The sequence below is a fragment of the Alligator sinensis genome, unplaced genomic scaffold (genome assembly GCF_000455745.1).
Source record: "Alligator sinensis unplaced genomic scaffold, ASM45574v1 scaffold768_5, whole genome shotgun sequence".
Taxonomy (NCBI): Eukaryota; Metazoa; Chordata; order Crocodylia; family Alligatoridae; genus Alligator; species Alligator sinensis.
Window position 1 is genome coordinate 1,159,168 of NW_005841991.1, and position 25,769 is coordinate 1,184,936.

General features: G+C 40.4%; 1 protein-coding gene across 4 annotated transcripts in view; it reads right to left on the minus strand.

Annotated features, from left to right (window-relative positions):
- Positions 1 to 1,134: 1,134 nt before the first annotated feature.
- The window catches only part of MPP5 (membrane palmitoylated protein 5), a 68,033-nt gene continuing 43,398 nt past the window's right edge, over positions 1,135 to 25,769 (minus strand). For all 4 annotated transcript variants that reach the window (XM_025201368.1, XM_006021403.3, XM_006021402.3 and 1 more), the window contains 10 exons: positions 24,584 to 24,730; positions 20,608 to 20,769; positions 19,546 to 19,623; positions 17,397 to 17,580; positions 16,226 to 16,297; positions 15,169 to 15,240; positions 13,025 to 13,192; positions 11,706 to 11,908; positions 9,195 to 9,305; positions 1,135 to 3,136 (listed from right to left, as the gene is read on the minus strand). In XM_025201368.1, coding sequence (XP_025057153.1) covers positions 2,960 to 3,136; positions 9,195 to 9,305; positions 11,706 to 11,908; positions 13,025 to 13,192; positions 15,169 to 15,240; positions 16,226 to 16,297; positions 17,397 to 17,580; positions 19,546 to 19,623; positions 20,608 to 20,769; positions 24,584 to 24,730 — 1,374 coding nt within the window. In that variant the 3' untranslated portion in view covers positions 1,135 to 2,959. The remainder of the gene's footprint in view (positions 3,137 to 9,194; positions 9,306 to 11,705; positions 11,909 to 13,024; positions 13,193 to 15,168; positions 15,241 to 16,225; positions 16,298 to 17,396; positions 17,581 to 19,545; positions 19,624 to 20,607; positions 20,770 to 24,583; positions 24,731 to 25,769) is intronic.

Sequence of the window (25,769 nt, forward strand, 5' to 3'; positions counted from 1 at the left end):
TTTAAATCTAGAAATATTTTACATTTTTTACATCAGCGTGCAGTTCATGATGTCTCAAAATACAGAGTGCAGGTACATGTATAAAAGTACAACATGGGGCTAACCACAGTTAAGTGATACCTTAATTTTTAAGGCATGAAGTCCCCATCTTATTTTAAAAAGCCACAATTACATTCATACTCCTTAATACTTTTGTTCAGTTCAGCTAACAAAATGCGTTTTTCAGTAAGTCCGGATTGGTAAAAAATATACCTTCCCCTTTCAAGCTTATGATAATGCTGTAGTGTTCCACTGTCTTTAACTCCAAAGGGAATTAATACATTTTTCCTTCATGATAAAATGGTAGAATGTGCTTTCTTACTCCATTTCAAAGCAATTCAAGGTCCAGCCCTAACACTGGTGGAAAATGCAGAGCCTGTTTTACTTCTCAGCATTGCCTAAGCCTACCCATAACTGGAGACCAAGCCAGCATTAGGCACTATGACCTACCAACTTCTGACTTCCATAACTTGATCTCATTGTGAACTAAAGAGCACACACAAAAATGAAGAGCAGGTACAGTTGAACATCTGGCAACAAAGTGTAAATCTACATATGAGAAACTTGTTTAATAAAGTTTTCATCTCACACAATTCAGGGGAACATGAGAGAGAAAATAAAGCGCTTATTAGTCCAAAAGGAAGAACAATGTACCAGCCTTCATAAACATTAACAGTCTGACAACATGGCCACAATGCTGCATGCAATATTGCATCAAGGCAGTCACCGTTACACTGAATACAGTTCTAATATGACAGGAAGTTTGTGTCAGTATCATTTAAAGTTTCCTTTTGCTGCCTGTCTACAGACTATTCTCAACCCAGCTCTAGAATCCTATTAAACAGCACACAACTTCTCTAAGGCAGTCGACTTGCTAGGGGGCTCTAGCCAGTGAAGATAAAATGCAGTGCATTTGTTCACTACAGAATGTTAGTCCACTAACTATGAAAGTTACTTGAAACTAACTTGCTCACTATGTACCCTACAGCTCTTCATTCAACTGCGAACATAAAAAGGCAAGGGTTTTGCCTGAATATATTCCATTAAACTTTGTTGTTAAAAGTATATACAATACAATGTCAAAAAACAGCTAACTTTGTTCCTCAATGTTAAGTTGAATTCAACTACCTAATGATGTAATTCCAGTGTTTAACTGAGGGAACAAGGAAATGCTATGCCTAAAATGAAAACAAAAAATCACATTCAAGTTTGTTCACGTGATCCAAAAGCAAAAACAAGATACTTACTCTTTAGTTTCACTATTTAAAACAGCACTGCTACAGATGTGACAGCTGCAGCCCTTAAATCTTCACAGGTCAGAAAATTATTTCAGGGTGTAGGAACATTCTGATCTTAGTTGGCAGAATATGGTAGAACGTAGACCTTATATTACATTTCTGTTCCTCGAGTTCTTTCTCCCCCTTCCTTTTTTTGGCGGTTTTTTAAAATTCCCCTTCTATGTGACTTCTAAGTCAGTTGCCAGTGCTTTACACTCAGTTTTACTGCAATACTGAGCAAATGCAGAACAGTAACTTACTGGTCAATTAAATACTGGTTTACATTACTCAGCAGCTACATTCAGCAAATTTAAATTCCAGTTAGTAACCAACAGTCAACAAAACATACCAGCCACTGACAGATGTGGACCCCCCACACCCTCTTAAAAAAAGCCAACAACACTTTACCGGAAGAGGAAGTGCACTAGTTTAATCTAGCTCCCCAGCGTCTGTATGGATCAGGAATTTCAGTTGGACTTTTTGGTTCTTTTATCTAAAGCCAATTCAAGTGCCAAAAAGCTCTGCTGAAGTGCCTGATCTATATAGACAGGTGAGCCTGTCAAACTAACATAATGCCTCTTTTGGACATGCACTGTGCGGTACACCTAGCTGAAAGTACATTTTTTTCCGCCACATCTGTAAGCAGCCACCATGTCCATACAAAAATAGAAGACAATCTTCCAACGTTCATCACATTATCCTATTTAGTCAGTAACCTTTTTGTTAGAAACTCGAGAACTGTTTACACTGAGGAAGAATTAAAAAAAAAAAAAAAAAAAATCAGCATGTTTTATAACGATTATTTTTTCATAAAAATATAACCTCTGCCTTCTAAATAGCTCTACAGATCTGTGGGGAACAAAGACCCTCCAATCAATTGATATGCTTTAAAGAAAAAAATTCCATAAAAATATCACATCTAAAAAGATCAGTATATTTTCATCTTTCATTGGACCTAAAATTAATGTGCAGTCAAGTGTGATTTACAAAGTTTGACTAAAAAGACCAAAGAAGGTGAAATATTTACATTATACACATTTATCAAAGTACAGTGCTATTAGAAATTGGAATGTCATTTTTCATTTAAAAAAATTCAAGCCTAACAGGGCAGCTCCAGACCCAAGTGGCACCTTTATTTTTTTAAGGGAAGATTTTCCTAATTAATACAACTGTAATTTCTTGCATATATTATTCCTCTACCCAAAAGGTATATGCTCAAACTCGCATCGTGTTCCACAAGATAATTAACTTAAGTGTTAAATAACAATATTTATAACTGTGACCATATGGACTGAATATATACACATTTAAAGTCTCTTTAAAGTAAGGTGATTTTTAAGTAGAAAATAGGTGCATTTATTATGTCTAAAGCAGCTTATAGAAAGGATATCTTAAGGTCTAGAAACTTTACTGGCTTGTTTGCAGTTTCCACTTACAGTCCAAAGAGGAGAAGAAAACTCAAACACTCAGTTAATCTTTCTATTTACAAGCTGCCTATTGGATGTTTCTTCACAAATACACTATCAAGGGGTGCAACCATAGAGGTCTAGAGCTCACACTGCCACCTAATATTACAATCTGCACAATCTCACTCTGACAGATTGCCAGAGAGAAATTCTCTCTTCCCTTGGAATTGTTCATTTTCATCGTAACCAGGTGGATGGCACCCACTGAGGTTCTGTATCAAGTTTGTTTATTAGTCGAAGTAGCTCCTGATATGCCTTGTCCAGATCAGAATTCACAACTGCTGTGTCAAAGTAGTGTCCATTGTTCTGCTCCATCTCTCTGGTCTTCTCTATGATCTCTCTTAGTTCTTCTGGCTGTAATGAGAATGCAAGAGAAATTGAATTACTGCAAACATACGAACATATCACATACCTCCATCTAGAATCATTGAAGAAAGCACAAAAGTACTTGAATAAAAAAGTTCTTATATTTCCCATACAGCTCTCCATTACATTGGCAAATCTGATTCGGGAAGAAAGGCATCAGATATTTCTGCATGTTTTGAGAACTCCTTATATGTAAAGAAGTTTGTAGTATGTGCTTTAAAAAGACTCTGAAGTCTTTAGTAGCAACTGGTCAGGAAGCCCCACTGGTCACCAGTGTTCCCTCTACGCTGTGTGGCGTGAGTGGCCATGTTAGTCATGCTCGTGCTGCGCTGTCAGGAGTGCCTGTGCGGCTGTGCAGCTTAGAGGGAAAGCTGCTGGTCACACTAAGTCTTATTGCCTCATTAAACTGATGCAGTTTTGAGTAAAGATATCTGTAGAGAATGCAAAGAAAAATATAGAATGAACACTGCAATGCACTGTTCAGCATGCGACTGCCTCTGAAGGAAGTGAGCGTGAAAGTATTTCATCTGAAGTAAGGGGCAACAATGACACAATTTCCTAAATCCACCAACTTTCAACAAGAAGAACAAGTGATATTGAAATACTGTCACAATGACTTTGTTTATATGTAAATGTGAACTCAGTTACAGAAAGAAAAAAAAAAACACAACTCTGCAGGTGTAACACAACACATGCAACAAGTTATTACACCACAGTTTAAGATAACAGCTGTCACTTAAAATATGCTCCCCTGAAAATGTCTAGGGAATGGACCAGACAACTATAGTGAGAAACAAGGTAAAAGCCACACAAGGCAAACTGAAGGAATCATCTCAACACTGAATACATATTTCAGGAAAAATGGAAAAGGCACTTTCAAGGCAGTGGAAGCGGAGGTAGCAAAGCCAGAAAGATTGCACGAGAGAGCAGATACTTATTTCACTACAATACTTAGTAAATGGGATTTTTAAATTAGCCCGAGTTTTGCAGATTAAGCCTGAACTTTGTTGGGCTTTAGTTTAAAAAAAAAAAAAAAAAAAAAATCCACTACCCCAAGTATTTCCTGGGGGAAGGAAGAAAGTGGGAACTTCTGTCAAACCAAAAAAATAATTCCTGTTATGTAATCCCCAACTGGGCCATTAAAGATGGAAATGGTTTGTAACCAAAAAAATATTCTCACTTTCCCACCACCAGCAATACACTATACCCACATCCATCCCAAATGCTTTTTAAATTACTGTGACAAAAAACTAAGCACGCAATTATTTTATTCAACACTGAAAGGTATCAGCCTTGCGTAACTGCTCAGCAGGAGTATAATGAATGCCAGATCCACCTGAAATGGCAGTGGGAACTGAGAAAGAGAGAAAATGTAATAATTTGAATCTGAATCTGACAAAAACATTTTCTAGCATTAGCATTTCTAATGCTTCAAGGGTCACGTTCAGTACCTCATACCAGACCGGGTCAATGGAAGAGTGCTGTGTAGTGAATCCTTCCTACATTACTTTCTGTAGCACCTAAGCAAGCTCTTACCCTCAATGGGCTTAGCCTGCAACATCAAGCAGACTTGCATCTCAACCTATTAGCGAATATGCAATATTTGCCAATTAAAAAAATGCAAAAACAGTGGGAAACAAGATTAATTATGAGGGAAAGTAAATGACAACAAACAACAGAATTTTAAAATCAACATATGTTTCCTGGTTTGGTTGATCACCGGTGAAATGAGTGACCCTTGGACTGGTGTAGCTTGGCTAGCAAAAGTCCCTGGTATGATACAGTTATACTGGCAAGACTCTTGTTGGTAGATGTATTCATAATGGGATTGCTTTGCCATACAGTATTACGGGCATAATTATACAGGCAAAGTGCTTCCAGTATAGTCTAGCTGAAGATTATTCACTAACATTAAAAGTGAAGAACCAAACTGAATTAGCTTTACAATACACATTTCTATGCTAGCAGCATTTTGCAGGGCCATCCCAGGCTTCCTGTTGGTAGCTCGGTGGTTGAAACCAGCCAGGCTGACAAGGAGCTGCTACAAAGCCTCTGTCCCAAAAAAGTCCATCCGTGAGGCCTTCCTGGCTGGTAATGTTGCCTGATGTGCTTCTTCATTGGGGTCACATTCAGAGAGGACCAAAGGCTCACATGGTCCTGATGAAGCCCTGCCAGCTCTCATCCATGTCTACCATGCCATCACAGGGGGTGCTAAGCAGCAGAAGCACTGGCACAGCTCAGCCCCCTTCCCTAGCCTGGGCTGCAGCCAGCACCTCTGGGGGAGGCTTAGAAACCCAATGACACATGGAGCAGAAAGGAGGGAAGGGGGCAACCTCCTTGGATGCTTATCTTGCTGGGGTGATCTGACCTCAGCTGACTTCCTGCCCCTTGCGTTGGGGCTGGACCCGATGATCTCACAAGGTCCTTTCCAGCCCTAATGTCTATGAAATATATGTGCTTAAAAGTACCCAGTAACTATTGGAAAGCTTTTCTCTTAGCTTTCAGGTTCCCTCATCAAGTCTCCAAGTCTTATTCTATTTTAGAGATCTAACTTCTGGCTTGGTGAAACAGTCCGGTATGGATCTGTTGAGATCTTATACAACCATTTCGAAACCCTGCTGGAACATAAAAACTTCCCATGGAAGGTCAAGTAATATCCTTTTTCTTAATTCTGAAAAACGTACATTGAAAACATATTCATTATTTAAACAAATATCCCTGAAGGTACCTGGCGCAAACTTTCATCAGGGTACTTTCTGAGTGGTATTTAGGTGCCAAGTGAAAAATTTACTCCCTTATCTCTGTGATAGACTCAGTTGTGTTTAAACTGTGGGAAATCCAAAAGCATCTTCTTCATATACCTTTGAAACAGAGGGCCAGACTGTTATATGCCTATATGCAGCTCTTGTATGCGTGTGTTCAACTAGATACATAAAATCTTTCAAAATGTTTCGAAAACCTTGCTCAAACATAAAATAAATGTATTATCACTACTCAGAGGATGTCTTCTTGATTTACAAAAAAAGTACCAAGGGAAAGGAAACAACAATAGAATAAAGAGTGAATAGAGAGGAAGAGCCTAGAGAAACAGATCTGTAAGACATTTCAAACCAAAAGCCTTTTTTGGGCTAATCTCCCCTTTTTCTACTGTTATTAAAACTCGACTAAAAATATCACACCAATCTCTTTTATAGGGTGTTAAAAGGGTCTTTTATAGATTACAGTATGACCTGGTTTGGCCTCCTGTAGAACCTGGACCACAGAACCATATCCACTAATTCCTGCATTGAATTCATAACCTCTACTTCAGCTTAAGATCTCTTAAGAATACAGTTTTGACTTAAAGATTACAAGGAATGGAAAATCCAGAACAAGCCTTTTTCTGCTGATTAAAGAGCTATCTACCATCAGAAAGCACTTCCCCATGTATGTACTCATACTCCATTATGAAGGCACTTCTTTTTTAACCTTCTCTTGGATAAAATACTTAGTTTGAGTTTTGGCCACTCTCTGATATGCCTCCAGATCTTCAGCTGTTAATTCTCCTGTCTGAATGCTCTCCAATTTTTCAACATCCTTTTTGAAGTGTGGACACCAGAACTGATCACAATGGTTCAGTAATGGTTCCACTATTTCTGTATAAATAGCTGATATAATCTTCCTACTTGGCATTTTTCTGCTTATGTGGAAAAACGCTTATGCTTATGTTCACTTCAGACATGTCTACAGATGCTTATGCTTTTGGTCCACTGGTTATTCATCATGGTTCTTAAATTCCTTTCATTGCCACTATATTGCAGAATAGATGCTCCTCTTGTCAATTTGTTCATTGTTCCACAATGTGCGACTTGCATTCAATTCTACTACAATTCATGTTGTTCAAATGAGCTCTTTCACTAACTTTGTCCTGAAATGTCCACCAGACAGAGTCCAATCACAAAGCAAACCAGTCTGGATTGTGAACAGGAGAATAATTGTTTAAATAAGTCAGAATTCTTTCCACTCAGGGTCAAACATTTAGCACAGCGATTGTGCTTGCAACATCTCCAAATACTTATAATTGAAACTATTTATTTCCTTTATATTTTGTGTAACTTTTATTATTTAAAATTAAACAAAAAGAGGTATTAAAATAAATAATAGAGGCAGTCCTACGATAATCTGAATTTGACATCAGATTTCAAAAAACACAATAGACTGCCTATAAAATACTAAGCCTTGGCTTAGCCACAGTTTGCTCCCTAATTTTCATTCAGGAATGTCATGTTGTTATGCAACTGGTGTACCACATACTGATCCCTTTGTGCAGTGGCATGCACTAGCATTTTCTATTGTAGCTTGAGTTCAGACTGAATGGACTAGAATGTCTTTTCAATGGCTGATGTGGTATGTAGTAGTAAAGTTCCTGAAACAAAGATCCAAAGGAAAGTATATTTGTCTTACCACAAGCTACAGACACTTTCAAATGTTTGAATAATGCAAAAATAGCATCCTATCTGTTTGTTCAGTGAGTTACTTCTGCAATTCAGATATGATGTGGCATTTTGAGGCATATTTGGGGTATATACAATCATAAATAGGAGCCTAAGATTTGCAAAAAAAAGACAAGAGGGAAGAGAAGGAAAGACAACTGGTTAGAACTGAAGTATCAATCAATACCTGCCCTTTATTAGCTATGGTAAAATTTGAATTTCTGCTTCTATTGCTTTGCTTGTTTTTGAGCACAAAAGCTGTAGCTAAAGCCTGCTTACCACATTTCCAAATATTTTTAAATGGTGGCTCACCTACAGCTCTGGCGTTAAATACCTAAAAGCATGACCCCTTTGCCTGGAAGGATGAAAGAACTAAAACAGGAACTGAACCCAGGGTAAAAGGCAGATGTTTAGGCTCCAAAGAAAGTCACTGCCATCAAGTGATGCCATCAAGTGATGCAGAACAGTGGGCAGAGAATGAGATAGTACAATACTCAGTTTCTTGTTTTGATTTAGATTTCTATTACTGAAGGAAAATGACAGAAAAAAGATATATCAGCTGTAGAAATATTAAGCTGGCCACTTGGATTCTCTGTCCCATATAAGTATGGAGGTACAGATTACACTTGGATCATACTAAATCTGTGGAATGTTAAGCAGTGTTGAAGTCAGAAATTGCTGTGAGCAGTTGCACATTTGGGGTTAATACTTTTTCTTACCTGCACAGCTCTGACTTGCCACTAGATGGCTGGAAAGCAGAGGCATGGCTAGGAGCCAGGTCAGCTGGTCTCTATCCCTGCTCTGGGAGTTGGGGGAGACTGGAAGCAGTGCATCCTCGGATGCTGGAGGACTACAGATTACTTACTTTATCTCCATGGAGCGGACTGAAGTTACCCTAACGTGAACTAGGTAGCACAGCCCAGAGTTAATCCTTGCCTGAAGTGGCGTAACTGAGATGCTCAGAGGGCGCTCAGCACAGGTTAACAAGCTTTGGTATGTGGAGGCTCCTGTTTTAAGGGTTCTTAGTATGGTCTAAGTGTGATGTGTAACTTCACCCTCAGATGCATAGTCAACGAGGAGTTCCTAGACAGCATGGTCTCACTGAGAAGTGTGGTGGCAGAGTGGTTAGTGTATCTCATTATGGCTTCATGAAATGCAAATCCAAGTCCTGCTCTGGACTGATGCCAAAGACCACCTCCAACTGACCCAGCTGTTGATGGGAACTGGGTAATTCAGACTGGGGAATCAAAGGCAGCCTGAACCAACGCTAACCTTCTGTGCTGTTGGCTGCAGAAACTGATGTGCCTTAACAAAACTAGCTCAAAGGGACTACAGGCTCAAGTGGACCTTTGACCTTCCTGCTTATTTCAGTAAGTCTAACCTTTCCACTGCAACAGATATTTACAATATAATTCTCTTGGTTACCACAAATTTTCATATATGTTTTAGATAATGATGAGCAATAGTTTTATGCTGAATTCTTTTGAAGTTGTGCTGAAAAACTCAGCTCCACACTTGCCAACAAAGCCCCAAACTGCTTTGTAATAAATATTTAAATTACTACTGTTCATTACCTTAGGATTTTTACCCTCTTTGGCCAATAATGCACGTAGCCGCTCTTGTGAAGGTGGTGCAATAAAGATAATATATGGCTTCAAGTCAGAGTTGCGTAGGGTCTTCAATGACTGAAGGAAAAAACACATTTGTGCTGTTTATTATTTAAAAAATAAATACTATTAACTAAGTTTCTAAAGGAAAAGTGGGCAATGACACCTAGTTCATATAATATTATCAAATGTTAATATAATTCTACTGCTAATATACCTGGCTATGAATTTTGAGAATTTATTTTTATGTGTAGCATTCACTAATAGCTACATTCTTGCTTGGCAACATGATGCCCCTAATTATCACTGACTTTACTGCTATTTACCATTTCTTATGTGATGGGTATTTTCACCCTTAGGGAACTCCAATATTTATTCTTGTTCAAGAATGTTCCTTTTAGCAAGATAAGAACAGTCCTGACCAAAATAAATTTGGCAGAACTGAAACATGTCAATAGACTGACTGAAATTTACATTTTTCAAGTCTTTAATACAAAAAAATAACCTGAAGCTACGTCTGCAGTTTTTCCACATCTAGTTCTCAGTTGTAAGGTGTGTTCCATCATGTGCTTAAAAAATTCATACTTAAATAATGACTAACTTTTTTTTTCTGTTTAAGGTTATATACTATTTCCAAGGCAAAACAGGTTCATTAGTAGCATATCAAACATTCATTTTGCATAGTTATATGAAAAGAGCAAAGGACACTGAGTCAGGAGAAATGGATTCTACTACTGGCGCTCAAAAGGCTTCTGTGACTTAGTTTCTTGATCTGCAAAGTGAGATTACTTATCAGGCTCATAACATATTATGAAGTTGACTTTATTAACCTTTGTTACTTGTTTTGAGTTCTTCCCATCCCTTACATTTCTGTGGAATGGTGTGTACGTGCACACACATTTTGGGACTGATGCTAAACATAAATGATGACCTTTTAAAACAGTTAAAGCAGATATAAAAGCTCTTCACATGTATATGTTTTTAAAACAAGAAACAACAGAAACAGTTATTGTTTGGTAATTTACACAGTTGTGATTTTTCTTTGTTCATACTTAATTAGTTCAAGGAACACCAATTTAAGACACATTTAACAAATACTGAGTAACTGTGTAAAATAACACTGACATAATAACAAAATTGTATGAATAAAATTCACTGACATATCTTTTTTGCTTTTGTCCAAAATTGTTAAATAAAAGAGTGCAATTCTTCATGCTATTTAAAAATTACCAGTTCTGTCTACTGTAACTATATTAAAAAAGAGTCTGGTAAATGACTGAAAAAATATACATTACTTATAGCAACCAGTATTACCAGTCAAGAGAGAGAGCTACTTTTCTAATCAAAATTCTCTGTCATTTTAAATTAATTTCCCCTTCCTTGAGTTATTTAATCATTCCATAGATCCCTAAGTCTTCATCTGCAAACTCTTTGGAGCAAGGGCCATCACATTTGTACAGTATCTAACACAAAGGGGTTCTGGTTCATGACTAGCGAATCCTATGTTCTACAATGACAGCAGTGTAGTTCTGACTCATGGCCCTCCATTGGACTGTGGCAGAAAGGCTCGTTATATAACATGGGGTTTGTTGATGCACGTTGTTCTCCAAGTATGCACTATAATTTTAAGGTATCACAGACTAACAAGTTACCAGTACAGGCAACCCCTGCTTAATGCTGTTTCACTTAGCTCTATTTTGCTATAACACTCATTTTAAATTGATGCCTGATTTCACTTAGCACTCAATGAGTTTCATTATAATGTTCGCAGTCATCGTCTTGGGTCATTAAAAACACTTGCAGTTGCCATCTTGGATCATCAAATATTTTCAGTTTCACTTAATGCTCATTTCGCTTAACGCTTTTCAGGGACCAGTTAAGAGTGCTAAACGGGAGATGCCTGTCACTAAAGTTCTTAAGGGAGCACAAGCAATGGAAGATAGATATTTGCCTTTATATATTTTAGGGGATTGGATGCATTTTAAATGTAAAATTTGTGACTTGGCAAGTTGGATGTTAATATATAAAGTTAAAAAAAAAAGAACATTGGTGCATTTAATCCATCTGTAGCTCTGCCAAGTAGGAACTGCCTAGGCACTACCTTACAACACTGAGAGCTGAGGTTGTGAAGTATAGCCCTAAACTACTTTAGACTCCAGAGAGTAACAGAACTCTGAGGAAAAGGGCAAGAAGGGCAGTGTTCTGGAGACTGAAGCTCCCCTATCCACAGATCAGGCTGTGGATATCAGTTCCCTGTTTCCTGACTACCAAATACCTTGTTAGAAGGGCCCCTCACAGTCTAAAAAGACTGAACATACATGGGCTAATAAACTGAGTTCATTTCACACAGGTCACCAGTGCAGAATTACTTGTACCAAATATAGTTCTTTCATATGCCTTCACAGCACTTTTATATTTTCAGTTTTTACAACACCGGCCAAAAAATCCAACAATGTGCAATAACAGCTCTTGGTGTACCTGGGTATGAAGATTTAAAAGGCATATCTTGCCAGAGTTGATTACTTGCCGCACAGAATCTATGCTGGTACCATAAAGATTCTTCTCAAATTCTCCATATTCAATAAATTTCCCTGCAGCTATATCATTCTCAAATGCCTGCCTTGAAATAAAGTGGTAATCACGGCCAGCTACTTCATTCTCTCGCCTGCTCCGAGTGGTATCTGAAAATAAGAACCAAAAAGGAATTATGAAAAAAGTGTACTTCTGAAATTCCAAATAGCTTTGGAGTAAAACTGTTTTTTTTTGTACTACATTACTGTGCACTATCCAGTGGGGAAAAATGGCCAGTGTAACAGGGCGGTCTATCCCTGTAAGAGGAAACAGGCGAACCTTTTGAGATAGCTTGCCTATCCAAATGACCCACAGACAGGGAGTGTTCTGCTAGGAGTGTTAAAAAGCTCCCAGACTGGAAGGGAGGGAGGAAGAAGTAAGTTGTCAGCAAAAAAGCTTGCTACCAGGAGAGACCAAGGCTGTTGTGCTGGGCAAAGGCCAAGGGCTACCCTCCTAGTGCCTGGGACAGTGCAGAGTGGCTCAGTTTTGTTTCCTTGTTTTGCTGCTTAAGGACTGTGTTTTAGTGGGAGGACTAGCTGAGGAGCTCCTCAGGAAGCAAAAGCTGCCTGCAGAAGCCAGAAAGCTAGCCAACCTACTTACAGGCACATATTTTCTTTTCAACAATGATATCTCCAGTGATATCTCTGGGCATATACACCTGCTGAATTTGCAGACCAATCTCACAGGTGGAGTTTGTCACCCAGAGGAGCCAAAAACACTTTACCAACTAGAAAAGAAATCACTTCACTCATACAGCTGCATTTGGCTGAAAACCAACAGAATGAAGAAATACTGTGGTATCCTCCACTATGTCATAAATTATATATTCAATGGAAACTCCAGGGGAAATTAAAGAAGGCACAGTACAGTTACTTTAATTGGAATTTAGCCCAGACACCTAGGTTAAGAGTAGTTCTGGGAAATGCGCCTTTTTAAATTTTTTTAAATGAGGGCATGTGATCCTAATGTTATGTCCCATCTGATAAACATGGACTTGCTCCAGCATTCCTTTAACATTTTATTGAGACATTAAGGTCAATAACAGATTCACCAAAGCCATTCTCTTTCAGAAGATTTCTCTTCACTGTTTCTTTACTATTTTTTGTTTAGCAAGTGCTAACTTTACTCAGTCCAGCTTGCAAAATTCCTAACCTTGCCTGTCAGCCTGAGACTATTTAGTTGCAGATTACAGTAGTTAGGGGTTACACTACACCCTGTAGACTTACGAGGAACTGCAGCTGCAAAACGATCTGCTTCATTATTCATTAATCTCTGGCGCAGTTCATTCTGGCCACAGTTCTGTGGACCAATCAGAACAATAGGCCTTTTCCTATTTGCTGGCTGGTGATACAGTGACATTTCTTCATAAGTCAAAATCTCCTCATTGTCATAATCTTCAGAGAAAAGGAAAAAAAAATGTGAAAATGTTATAAGGCACTATCACAGCTGATGCTATTGCTGCATTACAGCAGCACTGTCTGCCACAAGTTTCCTTGCTATAATGGGCTTAAGGAAACCCATTCTTTCTTCCCCTCTCACTGTATGTGCCTTTTGTATGCTTGAGTCTGAGGTCCCCGGCACATATTACACTTCTGGTGCGATTAACATGTTAGTAACAGTGCTACACGTTCAGCCAATTTATGGCACCATAAAGTGACAAATCAGCCACGAAAGATGTTCCATATGTGGAACATCTTTGTGGCTCGTTTGTATGGTACCATAAATTGAATGTGTAGCATGCTCCTGTCCCAATGCTAACAATCAGCTGATTATCAGCATTAGCATCAGGACAGGAATTGGCATGGGGACTGGGACAGCCCTGGTCCCAATGCCAAAATGGGCTGCTAGGGGAGTGGGTTGCAAGGTTCCCTTGCAGGGGGGACCTGGCAACCACTATGCCTGGCAGCATTTCTGGCTTTGCCCTGCAGTACCCACAGAGGCTGTGGGACAAGGCATTTAAAATGCTGGGTTGAGAGGAGTTGGGCTGCACACAGTTTTTAGATGTCCGGGGACATTGGGATGTCTGAAAACCACAGGTTTTTCTAAAACCCCAGGACTTTCTGGTGCCTGGGCTGACATTCAGCTGACTGTCAGCCCCAGCCCGATTGCCCTGGGTCTTGAACCTGCTATGGGCCAACAATCAGCTGATTACTGGCATCAGCCCCAGGTCCCCAGCAGCTCTTAGAGCCTGCATGTGGGACTGTGGGTGCTGGTCTTAAACTTTCTGTGTTGGGGGAAGCCAATTGGCTCCCTCCTCTTGCCTTCACAGGGCACAGAGGTGCCCACCCACAGTCTCACATGTGAAGTTGTGAGCACCTGGCTTTCAACCTGTCAGTGCAGGGGGAGCCCAGGATCATGATCCTGGGTTCCCTTGCACTAGCAAGTAGAAAGGGCATGACTGGAATCTGATCCCTGATCCAAAAACTATGCCTCCTGCCATGCATGTATGGCATGGTAGGATGTGTGATTGCTGGAGTTGGTGATCAGATCCTGTTACACTGCTAAATGAGTGTGCGCCAGGAGCCTGAGAGAACTGTACCAGCCCTCTGGCTAACATCTGAATCAATTCACCTCCACTCTGTTTATCTGTTCAGATTTGTTTGTGTGTAGCAATTTCTATCCTTGTGGTAAGGAAGAGTGCTGCCGCCACTCTATTACCAGGCCCAATTGACAAGTAATGGCACAAGCCAGGCAACAGGTTTACTCAGTGGTTCCCAACCTTTTTTATATTGTGGACCAGCAGGAGTGGGATGGGGTGCATGGAGCCAGCTGCCTCCCTCCCGGGGCTGCCCCACTGCCCAGCTTTAACCCCGCAAGACTGCCAGCGGCAGAAGCCCCTTGCCCAGGTTGACAGACAGGGGTCTGAGTGGGGCGCTTGTGCCATGACCCAGCGGCCAACCCTTCGTGGCCCGGTACTGGGCCTGGTGGTTGGGAAACCTCTGGGTTTCTTGATAAGCCTACTACATTTACAGCAAAACACAAAAGACATCTTCATTTGGCAATTATTTCCTGATCTTAATAATTATAGACAATAATGTGAATTTTTATCAGATTTTGCTCCACATAAATGTATACCATAAATTCCAAAGTCCTTTGCAGGAATACAGTATAAACTTAACTATAAGAAATTGTTTCTGGAAGCATGGTTTCATTCTCATCTATTGACTTTGAAATGATTACTACATTAGGAATAACAGAGACCAACTTTATAGATGCTATAATAGATTGGTTTGTCATAACTGACTGTCCAGGACACTTTATTAGATAATTCCAAACAACCTCCATTTTACACCAAAATTATACATCATGCCACGATTTTTCTGTAGTTGTTCTGCAATGGTAAACACTTCATGTCAAGGTGGCTACTTACCATCATTTTTATTGGCATTGTACAGAACCTTTTTCCGTTTCTTTTTATTTTTCTTTGCACACCAGAGCTTTCCTGGTTAAAATAAAATCACAAGTCACATTTCTATAAATAAAAAAAAAGCATTTTCTCTCCCTGCATACCTAAAAAGTAAAAGCATACATTCTGTTTTTCAAATCTCTTATGCAGTTAATATTTAATTAAGAAATAAGATATCCTTTCTGTCCTTTCTGTGATTTGATACATAAAACTTATTCTTGTATCTCTAAAAAAAATCCAATACTAACACCGACCACAACATGCAGTTTTCTAACACATTTTTCTCCCTTAACCAATATATCCAACAAAACCTGTTGCTTATCCTCCCCATTTCCAAAATCCTTTACATTTCCTACTATTAAAAAACTCTTGACTCTTGTTTTGTGCCTCAACTATCTATAAACTTGTATTATTTGATCTCTCTAATATTCTTAAACTCCCTGCCCCTTCATGTAGGGCAGTTGTTACAATCATCTTTTGATGGTTGAATTGACTTGGCTTTCACCCAATTTTGTCTAATTAAGGTGATCACAGGTGGAATATGTAGATTTTTAGAAGTTTTCTTTTAAAACTTGTCTCTTACTATTGCAGTCCTGATCTTCAAACCAGAAAGAGTAGAATCAATTCAGTTTAGAAATACTGAGGGTCAACCTCTAAGCATTCCTGAATAATTTCAGCATCTGCTTAGCTATGAGAACATAAACCAGCTGACACCCCAAATCTTTACCTAAAACAAGAATTTCAGAGAATTATCCCACCTCTACAAGATCAACAGGGAGAGAATTCCCTATAAATCTCAATCTAGACAAGGCTCCAGACATCACAGTCAGAGTTTTTTGTTTAGTGGGGTCCAACCTTTCAGGTAGGTGTGCCACAAATGCCATTCTGATTCCCTTCCCCAACCCAATCTACTGCTCTGCTTTCTGCTCCCTGTCCTATCTACTATCTGCTTTGTGCCACATACACAAGCTGCTTGTGCCACAGGTTGGCCACCCCTGATTTAGAGTGTGTACTTCCAAACCTGGTTTTTCTGGCTCCTTGTCTTCTTCTATAGTTTGCTTCATTGCTTCTCTTTGCTGCTGAAAGCTCTTTCCTTCACGAATAAAAAAAAAAAAATGTACAACAGCAGTTAAAATGGGAAGCCATACTTATTTCTATTGACAAGTAAAATACCAATTTTCTTTTAAGAATCACATCTCAATTTCACTACTGTTATCATACCTCCAAACCTGACAAGTCTCAAATAGGACATGGTGTATGATAATAAATTCAGAAAACTTTAAATTTTATGGGGTTTATGGCAAACAACATTCTATGGCTTCAGTTTCATGATAAATGAAGTATTAAGATAAATTTTCAAAATTAAAATAAAAACAAGATGAATTTGCATGAAACAACTAAAATAGTATTGTCTAAAATGTACAATATTGGAAGTAAGGTTATTTACTTCTATGATTCTTAAATGGTAAGATTCAATTATTTGGGAAATACCATGCAGACACTTTCAGAAGAAAGTTACTCAGAAAATTGTAGTGTTTTCTGTAGTGATCCAAACTCATACCCCTCAAAAAGTACCAATCTGAGAAGTTCTGTGTTGAAACCTGATTATAAAGAGGCATTTTGAGGCTTCAGTTCTCAAATAGCTCTATATTAAATATGCCCAGTTTGCATATAAAAAAAATGCTTACTATATTCCAGTGCTACAAAATCAGCCATGACTTGAGAGTCAAACTGGGTTCACGCAGAGGTCAGTCAAAGGAGAATATCATCTGCTTTTTTTTCATCATTTAGCTAGTCTAAATTTGCTCTTCCAAATAAAGGCAGAGTAAACTATTGTTAAAGTGCAGTGCTGCTAAAGAAGCAACCAGCAGAGGGAATTCTGAACTCTTGGAAGAGGGGAAAAATTAGAGGCTGCTTTCTGCTGAAATGAGCAAGTATCTGGCTAATGTCTACTCCCATGGACACTCGTTTGTAAAAACAATTAAAATCTACTTTTTGAAAAGGCAACTGTTATTGACTATGAAAGTAACAAAAAAATCAAAGTTGGTGTTTTTTGCTCAAAAAAAGGTTTGAATGACAAACAGACATTTAACCAGTCCCAGTTCAGAATATCTGACTGTCTAAAAATGCTGGTCTCTCAGGATACTCCAAAATCTCTGTAGATCTAGATTTTCAATCATGCTGCATTTTACCCGGGATAAGGCCTGCCAAAGGCTGATTGTCTTCATCTCCATCTCTGTAGGCCTGCCACCAGTTTGGATCTTCCTGACTGATCACATGGAGTATGTCTCCCTTTTGAAAAGACAGGCCCAATTCTCGGCAAGGGACGTATGGGTCATCAGAAGGATCATAATCAAAATGTGCTTTCACGTGTATCTAGGAAACAAGAGATACAAAAATAAAAGCAAAAAACGTATGAGAGTTCCAAGAATTAATTTTCCCAAAATGTTTGTTCCTACTGGTTGCAAGGGGTCCAAGGAACAAACGCAATAAAAAAAAAAACATAGCAAGCTGAAATTTCATTATTCAATCTCGAGTCTGACAAAGAGCCACCATGGGCCTCTTTTGGAAAGAGCAGCATCTAACTCTAGTAAATAATGAAGTGAAACATTGCAATGAATAATTTCATCTGCATAGAGAAAGGAACATTAGACAGACACTATGGTAAAAATATGGTGTGGCCAGTTTGGGGCAAGTTCCGAAACTGGAAATGAGGGTAAGAAGTAAGGCTGTGTGAAGCTTTGGATGGTGATTCGATTTGGAGGAGATTCGGCCCGATTCAGTGGCTGAATCTCTGAATCCAAATCGTATCAGGGGACCAATTAAAAGGTCCGAATCGATTTGAAGCTCTCTAAATCTTTGGAAAAGATTTGATTTGAAGCTTCCCCCGACCCCCCATGTCTGCCCCGCCCAATTCAGCTCCCGGCCCTTTAAAGAAAAGTCCCGGTACTTACTGGGTGCTGCTGGGCGGTGCAGAGGGAACATCCCTGCTGCCCCCCCACTGCCCTATGCTGCATGGGGGGCTCTATATTAGCCTCCTAACCGCCCCCCCACCCACAGCCCCTGCATGGCTACCTCGCCCACTGTGGCTCTGGCCCTTTAAGAAAGAAAAAAAAAAAAAAAACGGAGAAAAGCCCCGGGACTCTCCACTCCTGCAGCGACCTTGGGGCTTTGTGCAAAGATCCCAGTATGACTACACTAATTTTCACATGCTCCCCAAGCATGTTCTCTTTGGCTTACAGCAGGTTCCTAAGTTGATTCTCTACTTTGGGCAGGAGTTAGATGCTTGGAGCCAAGATGACTTGAAAGTATTCATCCAAAGCAGCAGCTGTTGCCACCATATTCAACACCAAAGACTATCCACAGTTAACATGACATGAAATCTAAACTCTCTTGGATAATCTTCCTGAGTTCCTGGTATTTCCCTTTTCTGAGAAAACATCAGCCAGCTTGGAAACCACTCATCCACTGACCAGGTAGGCCTGGTCAAACTGTCCAGGCAAAAGTGTATGAATCTCAGAAGGAGAGCAAACTAAGGAAAACATAATACAGTGTTAAAGAAAATGACTAGCAAAATACCCACATACCAGAGAACTGTAGGTTCAGATGACTAAAAGCAAGGAGATACCAAAAATAACTGGAACAAGAATTTAAGATGTGCTGAGACTAAACAGACCTATGTGCTAACAGTATGTTGTCCAAACACCAGAGCATCCTAAACTGGATGAAGTAGAAAATGCATGGTAACACTTACGAAGACATCGGATGCATGTAAAGCCCAAGCCCATCAGCCAAATTAATAAAGAATTTAGCTAAAGACAGGCAAAAAATAGGCTATCAAGTATTGCAGAACAAGGAAAGACTGATCACAGGAAAGTGCTTCTTCTGCAGAGGCTGTCAAAAAGGAACTGGCCTGGGCATATATTATGACACAGATAGGGCATGACACTAATGCTCCTGTTTAAGGCCAAGAATGTTTGTGTTGAAGGAGTTCTGGAAGGCTTACACAAAAGGAGCGCTAACAGTGAAAAGCTCAGAGCCTGCCCACAGATAAGGCAAAACTCTCCAGTATCGCATGTGAAAGGAGTTGTAAAGGAGGCAAACAACTTGGCTTTTGCAGCCATGCCTCATCACATATAAAAGAAGAAGGGATCTCTGCAGGCCAGATCTGACCTGTGTGCCATGTCTTTGACACCCTGGTCTAAATCAATTTAAGTATCTTCTATTTCCCAATGTAAAATCACCCAGAAAGTTCTTTGCAGAGTATTAGGTGAAAAAAAACCCAACCAGACAAACAGTCACATTTATCAGCAATTTAAAGTTTATGTATAAAGTACTTACAACTGTCTCCTTAGCAGGAGGCGGCTTGCTCTGTTGACTGGGAATCAGCACAAATGTCAGAGTGCCATGCATGTCAGCCTGTGATGAAAAAGACTCCTTAGTAATGTACACAACTGTTTCAAGCAGCAATTCCAATAAAGCCACCTATGTCTGTAGGGCTGCACAGCACACACATTTCAAGACACTTGAGATGCACTGGATGCATCATATCACCACTTAGGCTGAAATGATTCCCGTACAGACCCAGGACTATAAAGAGTAAATTCTGACTGTCATAAGGAGGAACCCTGGAATGTCTGGTTGTTCATACTACTCATTCCTCTAGAAACGGCGCATGTTTGACAGCAACCAACATTAATTAGAGTAACGCAAGAGTGAATGTGGGCCAAGCATGGATATAATTCTTAAATTACATCCTGAGTGACACTGGTTTGCCATTCAGCCTAGGTGTTGTTAAATCTGTCTCAGGTTTCTTTACTTGTTAAAAGAATCATTTCTTTATCTTCCATACACACTGTAAGGGTTAACTGGTGAATAATTGTTAAGAATTTTGGACTTGAGACACCATAAAAATATTATTTGAATAAAAATCAATGTTAAAAGAAATGTTAAGTTTGAAAAATTAGATACTCAAAAGTTCAGAAATGCGAGAATTAAATTTGCAAATAAAACTTGGCCCTTTGAACACATACATTATGATACAGACCTTAATTATACTATACAATGTTTAATCCTTTAAATAAGACTTGCTCATAGAACTCACCCAAGAACAGAGAAAGTTCTCTGCAGATAAATCTTAATAAAATAATGTTGACATAGCCTATCAAAATGCTATTAAGCATGTCTAAACTGTGATTTTTGGAGACCTATGACTTGGTTGAATTCTGATGATTTTTTTTTTTTTTTTTAAACAGAGATGCCAGGAGAGATATTTTGCATTCAAGTCAATGACTAAGAAACTAAAAATATGCAGTTCAGATCCAACATTCTTTTTGTAGATGAAGCAATTTTAAAGGTTCAGACCAGAAATTATAACAGGAAAAAACAAAACCACAAACTTACCAACAAATCAAAAACTTCATTAACATCTTTTCCACGAATTTCAATACCATTAATTTGCAGAACTTCATCTCCTTCATGTAACAATCCACTCTTCTCTGCAGCACCCCCTTTCACTATTCGACTAATGATAACAGAATCCATTTCATTGCGTACTGTAGCACCCTGAATAATTGCAAACCAAGAATCAATTCGTAGTAAGTTCAGAAACTCCTGGATATCTATTGCATATATTTCAAACCACTGGATAAAAACAAGTATAAACTGCAAATGAAAATAAGCAACAACTTAGAGGCATACAGCTAAAGCTTTGATTAAAAAAAAAAATACACTCGTTTCTGCAACCTATGATAAACAGACAGTGAATTCAACCGTACATATATGACAGAAACTATTTTTTCAGAGAAAATTTTTTACTTTTCTTAGCAGATGAAAAACAGCAGATGAGATAGAAATGCTGAGAGTGCTTGGCACAGCAAGGAGTTAACTCTATTTCAATGTATCTTCAGATAGTGTCTTAGGGAACTCTCCCTTCAATCCCACTGGACAGTCCAGAGATTGTACTGACTTTACTGTAAACAGTAATTACCGCAAGTTTCAGTTTTAGAATAAAGCAGCTCAAATATATAAAATTTATGTCAGCTATATTTACTATTATTTCCTTCTTCATTGAGAGCCGCTCTCTTACCCTGTAATATTTCCCTTTGGCCTTTCTTTCCCATGCTTTCTTCCCCCTCTCTTCCCAGCTTTACCTTTTGTTTCTCTTTTTTACCCATTTATATTTTCACTACATCCTCTCACACCTTGAACTTCTCTCAGTCCTGTTTTCCTGATCTCCTACTACTTTCTTTTTCACTGAGTGTCTCTTTTCAACCTTATATTCTATCACTGTAATGTCTCCCTTCAGCCTTCCCCCCCACCCCTTCACCCTCTGCTTTACTTTTTGTCTTTCGAATTTCTAAACATTTACATTTTCACTGACATCCTGCCACACCTTTAGCTTCTCTCACAATCCATGAATCTATGAAATAAGGCCAGAAGGGACCTCAGAAGATCATTGGGTCTAGCCCCTGTACCAAGCAGGAAAGATAACTGGGGGTCAGGTGACCCCAGCAAGGTGATCGTCCAGTCTCCTCTTGAAGATTTCCAGGGCAGGTGATTGCACCACCTCTGGTGGGAGTTTATTCCACAGTCTGGACACCTTAACTGTGAAGAAGTTTTTCCTAATGTTGAGCCTGAATCGGTCTTCTAGGGGTTTGTGACCATTACTCCTGGTTTTCCCTTCAGGTGCCCTGGTGAACAGTTGCTCATCAAGCCCTTGATGTTCTCCCCTAGTGTAGCAGTAAGCTACTAACAGGTCTCCTCTCAGCCTTCTTTTCTTCAGGATGAAGAGTCCCAGATCCCTCAGCCTTTCCTTGTATGGCTTGCCATGTAAGACTGTGATCATACAGGTGGCTCTTTTCTGAACTCGCAAGCTTGTCCATTTCCTTGTTAAAGGGTGGTGCCCAGAACTGGATGCAGTACTCCAGCTGGGGTCTCACCATTGCTGAGTAGAGTGGAAGAATCACTTCCTTGGTTTTGCTGGAGATGCATTGATTGATACATGCCAGAGTATTATTTGCCCTGCTGGCGCACTGAGAGCTCATATTCACTGCTGGCTATTATTACCCCCTAGGTCCCTTTCATTCATGGTGCTAGTCAGTTTGGTGCCCCCAAGCCTGTAGGTGTGTTCTGGGGTCCTTGTCCTGAGGTGGAGCACTTTACATCTGGCAACGTTGAACTTCATCAGATTCTGATCTGTCCAACTTGCTAGCCTGTCTAGGTCTGCCTGTATCTGTAGCTATCTTCAAGAGTGACCACACTTCCCCATAACTTGGTGTCATTCATGAACCTGGCCAGTGACCTCTTTACCCCACATCCAAATTGTTAATAAAGATGTTGAAAAGTACTGGACCAAACACTGACCTCTGCAGGACATCATTGCCTACTTCTCACCAGGATGATAGATCCATTCACTATGACTCTCTGGGTCCTATCCTGCAGCCAGTTTCTCATGTACCTGACTGTCTCCGAGTTAAGCCCACAATTCTCCAATTTTCTAGTGAGGGCATCATGGGATACTAGATCAAAGGCCTTTTGGAAGTCAAGGTATACAATGTCAACCTGCTCTCTTGTGTCCAGGTGGCAAGTTACCTGGTGACAGGAGATGAGGTGGGTAAGACAAGACCTGCCTGCAATGAAGCTATGCTGGCTGCCACTCAGAATCTTACCTTCTGCAACACTGGCAACATGTAGGGGGTGCACATGGGTGTACGTGCACCCCCTGTGAAAAGCGCTGATGATGCTGTCAGTGGTGCCTGTAGGCGGTTGCTGCTCACTGCTCCCCTCCCCCCTGCCGGCGGTGTCTGCGGGCAGTCCTTGATCGCCGCTGGCCTCCACTGGCAGTATCTGCAGGTGAACGCTGACCACCGGTTGGAGCTTGCCACCCACCCCTGCTGCCGACACCACGGTGGCCACCTGGGGGAGCTCCCTGCTCAGCCCGCCCCTGCCAACACCCCTGCGGCTGCCTGCAGGGGCACATGTAATTCGTTCTGTAAGCTTATTGCAGATAGACTCCTTGATGAATTTTTGTAGAATTTTCCCTAGAATGGAAATTAGGCTGATTGACCTGTTACTCAGGTCCTCTCTCCTGCCCTTCTTGTGAATGGGCACAACACTGGCCCTCTTTCAGTCCTCAGGGACTTCTCCAGAGTGCCACGAGTTGTGGAAGAGTTTCACCAGGGGCGACTTTGGGCAGCTCCTTCAGCACTCTCGGATGAAGATCACCTGGTCCCGCTGACTTATATATGCCTAATTTTTTAGTTGGTCATACACCAATTCTACGGCAATACTAGGAAGATGATTATTCCTACTGTGCTCATCCTGTATTTCACCTGGTGTTGTTTTCCCCTTGGTCCAGTGAAAGATCGAGGTGAAGTAGTTATTCAGGAGTTCAGCTTTCTCCTAGGTGCCAGTAACCAGCTCTCCTGAGTTGTTGAGCAATGGCCCCCACACTCGCATTTGTTTTTCTCCTGTTCCCTATGTACCTGAAGAAGGGCTTCTTATTATTCTTGATTCCTGTTGCTTATCTAAGTTCGGTAGCTGCTTTAGCCTGTCTTATCTGTTCCCTGCAAATGTGGACCATCGTGGAATAGTTCTCCTTGGGGCCTGCCCTGAGCTTCCATTGTTTATAAGCCTCTTTCTTCTTTCTTACGAGGACCATGATTTCCCTGTTTAGCCAACAGGGCTTCCCAGCCCTTCTGTTACCTTTTCTCTACATGGGAATGGACTTCCTTTGTGCTTCAAGGATCGTGTCCTTGAGGAACAACCACTTTTCGTGCACACTTTTCATGCACACCTTTCGCCTTCGGTTCCTGGTCCCACAGCACTTCCCCTGCTAGTGACCTAAGCTTGTTGAAATTTGCATTTTTAAAGTACAGGACTTCAACCCCACTATCAGATTTCTTGGAGTCTCAGAACAGCAGAGATTCCCTATGCCTCAAGAAGGGTGACTGTGCCTGAAAGCTTGCCAAGAACTTTTTTCTGACTACTCAGTTGGTCTAATAAAAGATATCGCATCTACTCAAAGAACCTTACCTGCCTATATCCTTAGACCAACACTACTACAACCAAAAACCCTGTTAGCTATAAGCATTTATCATTTAAGGAATGACAAATGTCAAATCAAAGTCTAAGCAGTATGTCTCTGCAAGTTCCAGAACAGTAACAGTGATCTGCAAAGAAAAACAAAATTGTGTCCTGCTTCACACATTTGTGGGAAAACAAGCATCATACTTACCATCATTTATAAAAGGTGTGAAAAACATTGTAAGGGCAACGTCTTCCAAAAGGAGTCTGGAAGAATAAAAGCAAAAAGGACAGTTCTGTCTTTATTTTCTTCCCTGAGAAAGGGAACGCCTGTCACAGTATCAATACTTACCAGTGGAATATCTCGAGCTTTTTCAATTCGAACTATTTTAACCGTCTCTCCTCCATACAGGCCAACATTCTCATAAATCTTTTCCTCCGTCACTGGCTCCGGCTGCATTTCCTGCTCTGCAACCTTATCATGAGCCAATAAAAGTGCCTGATGTTAAATAAAAATAGCACAGTTAAATATAATTATGCCTTTTATCTCCATGTGAAATTTCTGCAGATTTGCTAATTTCTACTGTGAAATTCACTGCAAACTACTAAAGTTTCCAAATTAGCATTAAAAAAGGAAGATCCACCATAATAACATGTTTATGCTCTACCGTATTTACTTGAATCTAAGATGAAGCCCCCCTGCCCCCACAATTAACATAGGGGGAAAAAGCCCCTTGTCTTGGATTTGATTACAAGACACGGGGGTGGGAGGGGTGGCAGGAAGCTTCAGTGGCTCCAACTCTGGCTCCAACCTGAGGTCAGGGTCAGAGTCAGAACTGCAACCTGCCTCCCTGCAGTCTCTGCCCCCTGCTACTGCTTACCCTCCAACTCCAGTTCCAGACACATTTCAGGCCAGGGCATGAAGCACATGGTTGCTCCAACCCCAGTTTGACCATTATGAACAGGTCGAGGAAGGTGATACTTCCCCTCTATGTGGCACTAGTAAGGCCGCAGCTGGAATACTGCATTGAGTTTTGGGTGCTGCACTTCAAGAGGGATGTGGATAACCTTGAGAGGGTACAGAGGAAGGCCACTCATATGATTAGGAGCCTGCAGGATAGATCCTATGAAGAGAGGTTGAGGGACCTAGAACTCTTTAACCACCGTAAGAGAAGGCTGAAAGGTGATTTGGTGGCCATCTACAAATTTGTCACCGGGGGGGGGGAAGGAAGGAAGGGAAATGCAACAAGGAATAGGAAATACTTTGTTTACCAGGGCATTCCTTGGAGTAACTAGAAACAACGGCCACAAACTGACAGAGAGCAGATTTAGACTAGACATTAGGAAGAACTTCTTTACAGTAAGGGTTACCAGAATCTGGAATGGGCTTCCAAAGGAGGTGGTGCTCTCCCCTACTTTGGGGGTCTTTAAGAAGAGACTGGACAAACTGGCCGGGGCTGTCTGACCACAGTACTCTTTCCTGCCCAGGGCAGGGGGTCGGACTCGATGATCTGCTGAGGTCCCTTCTGACCCTGAAC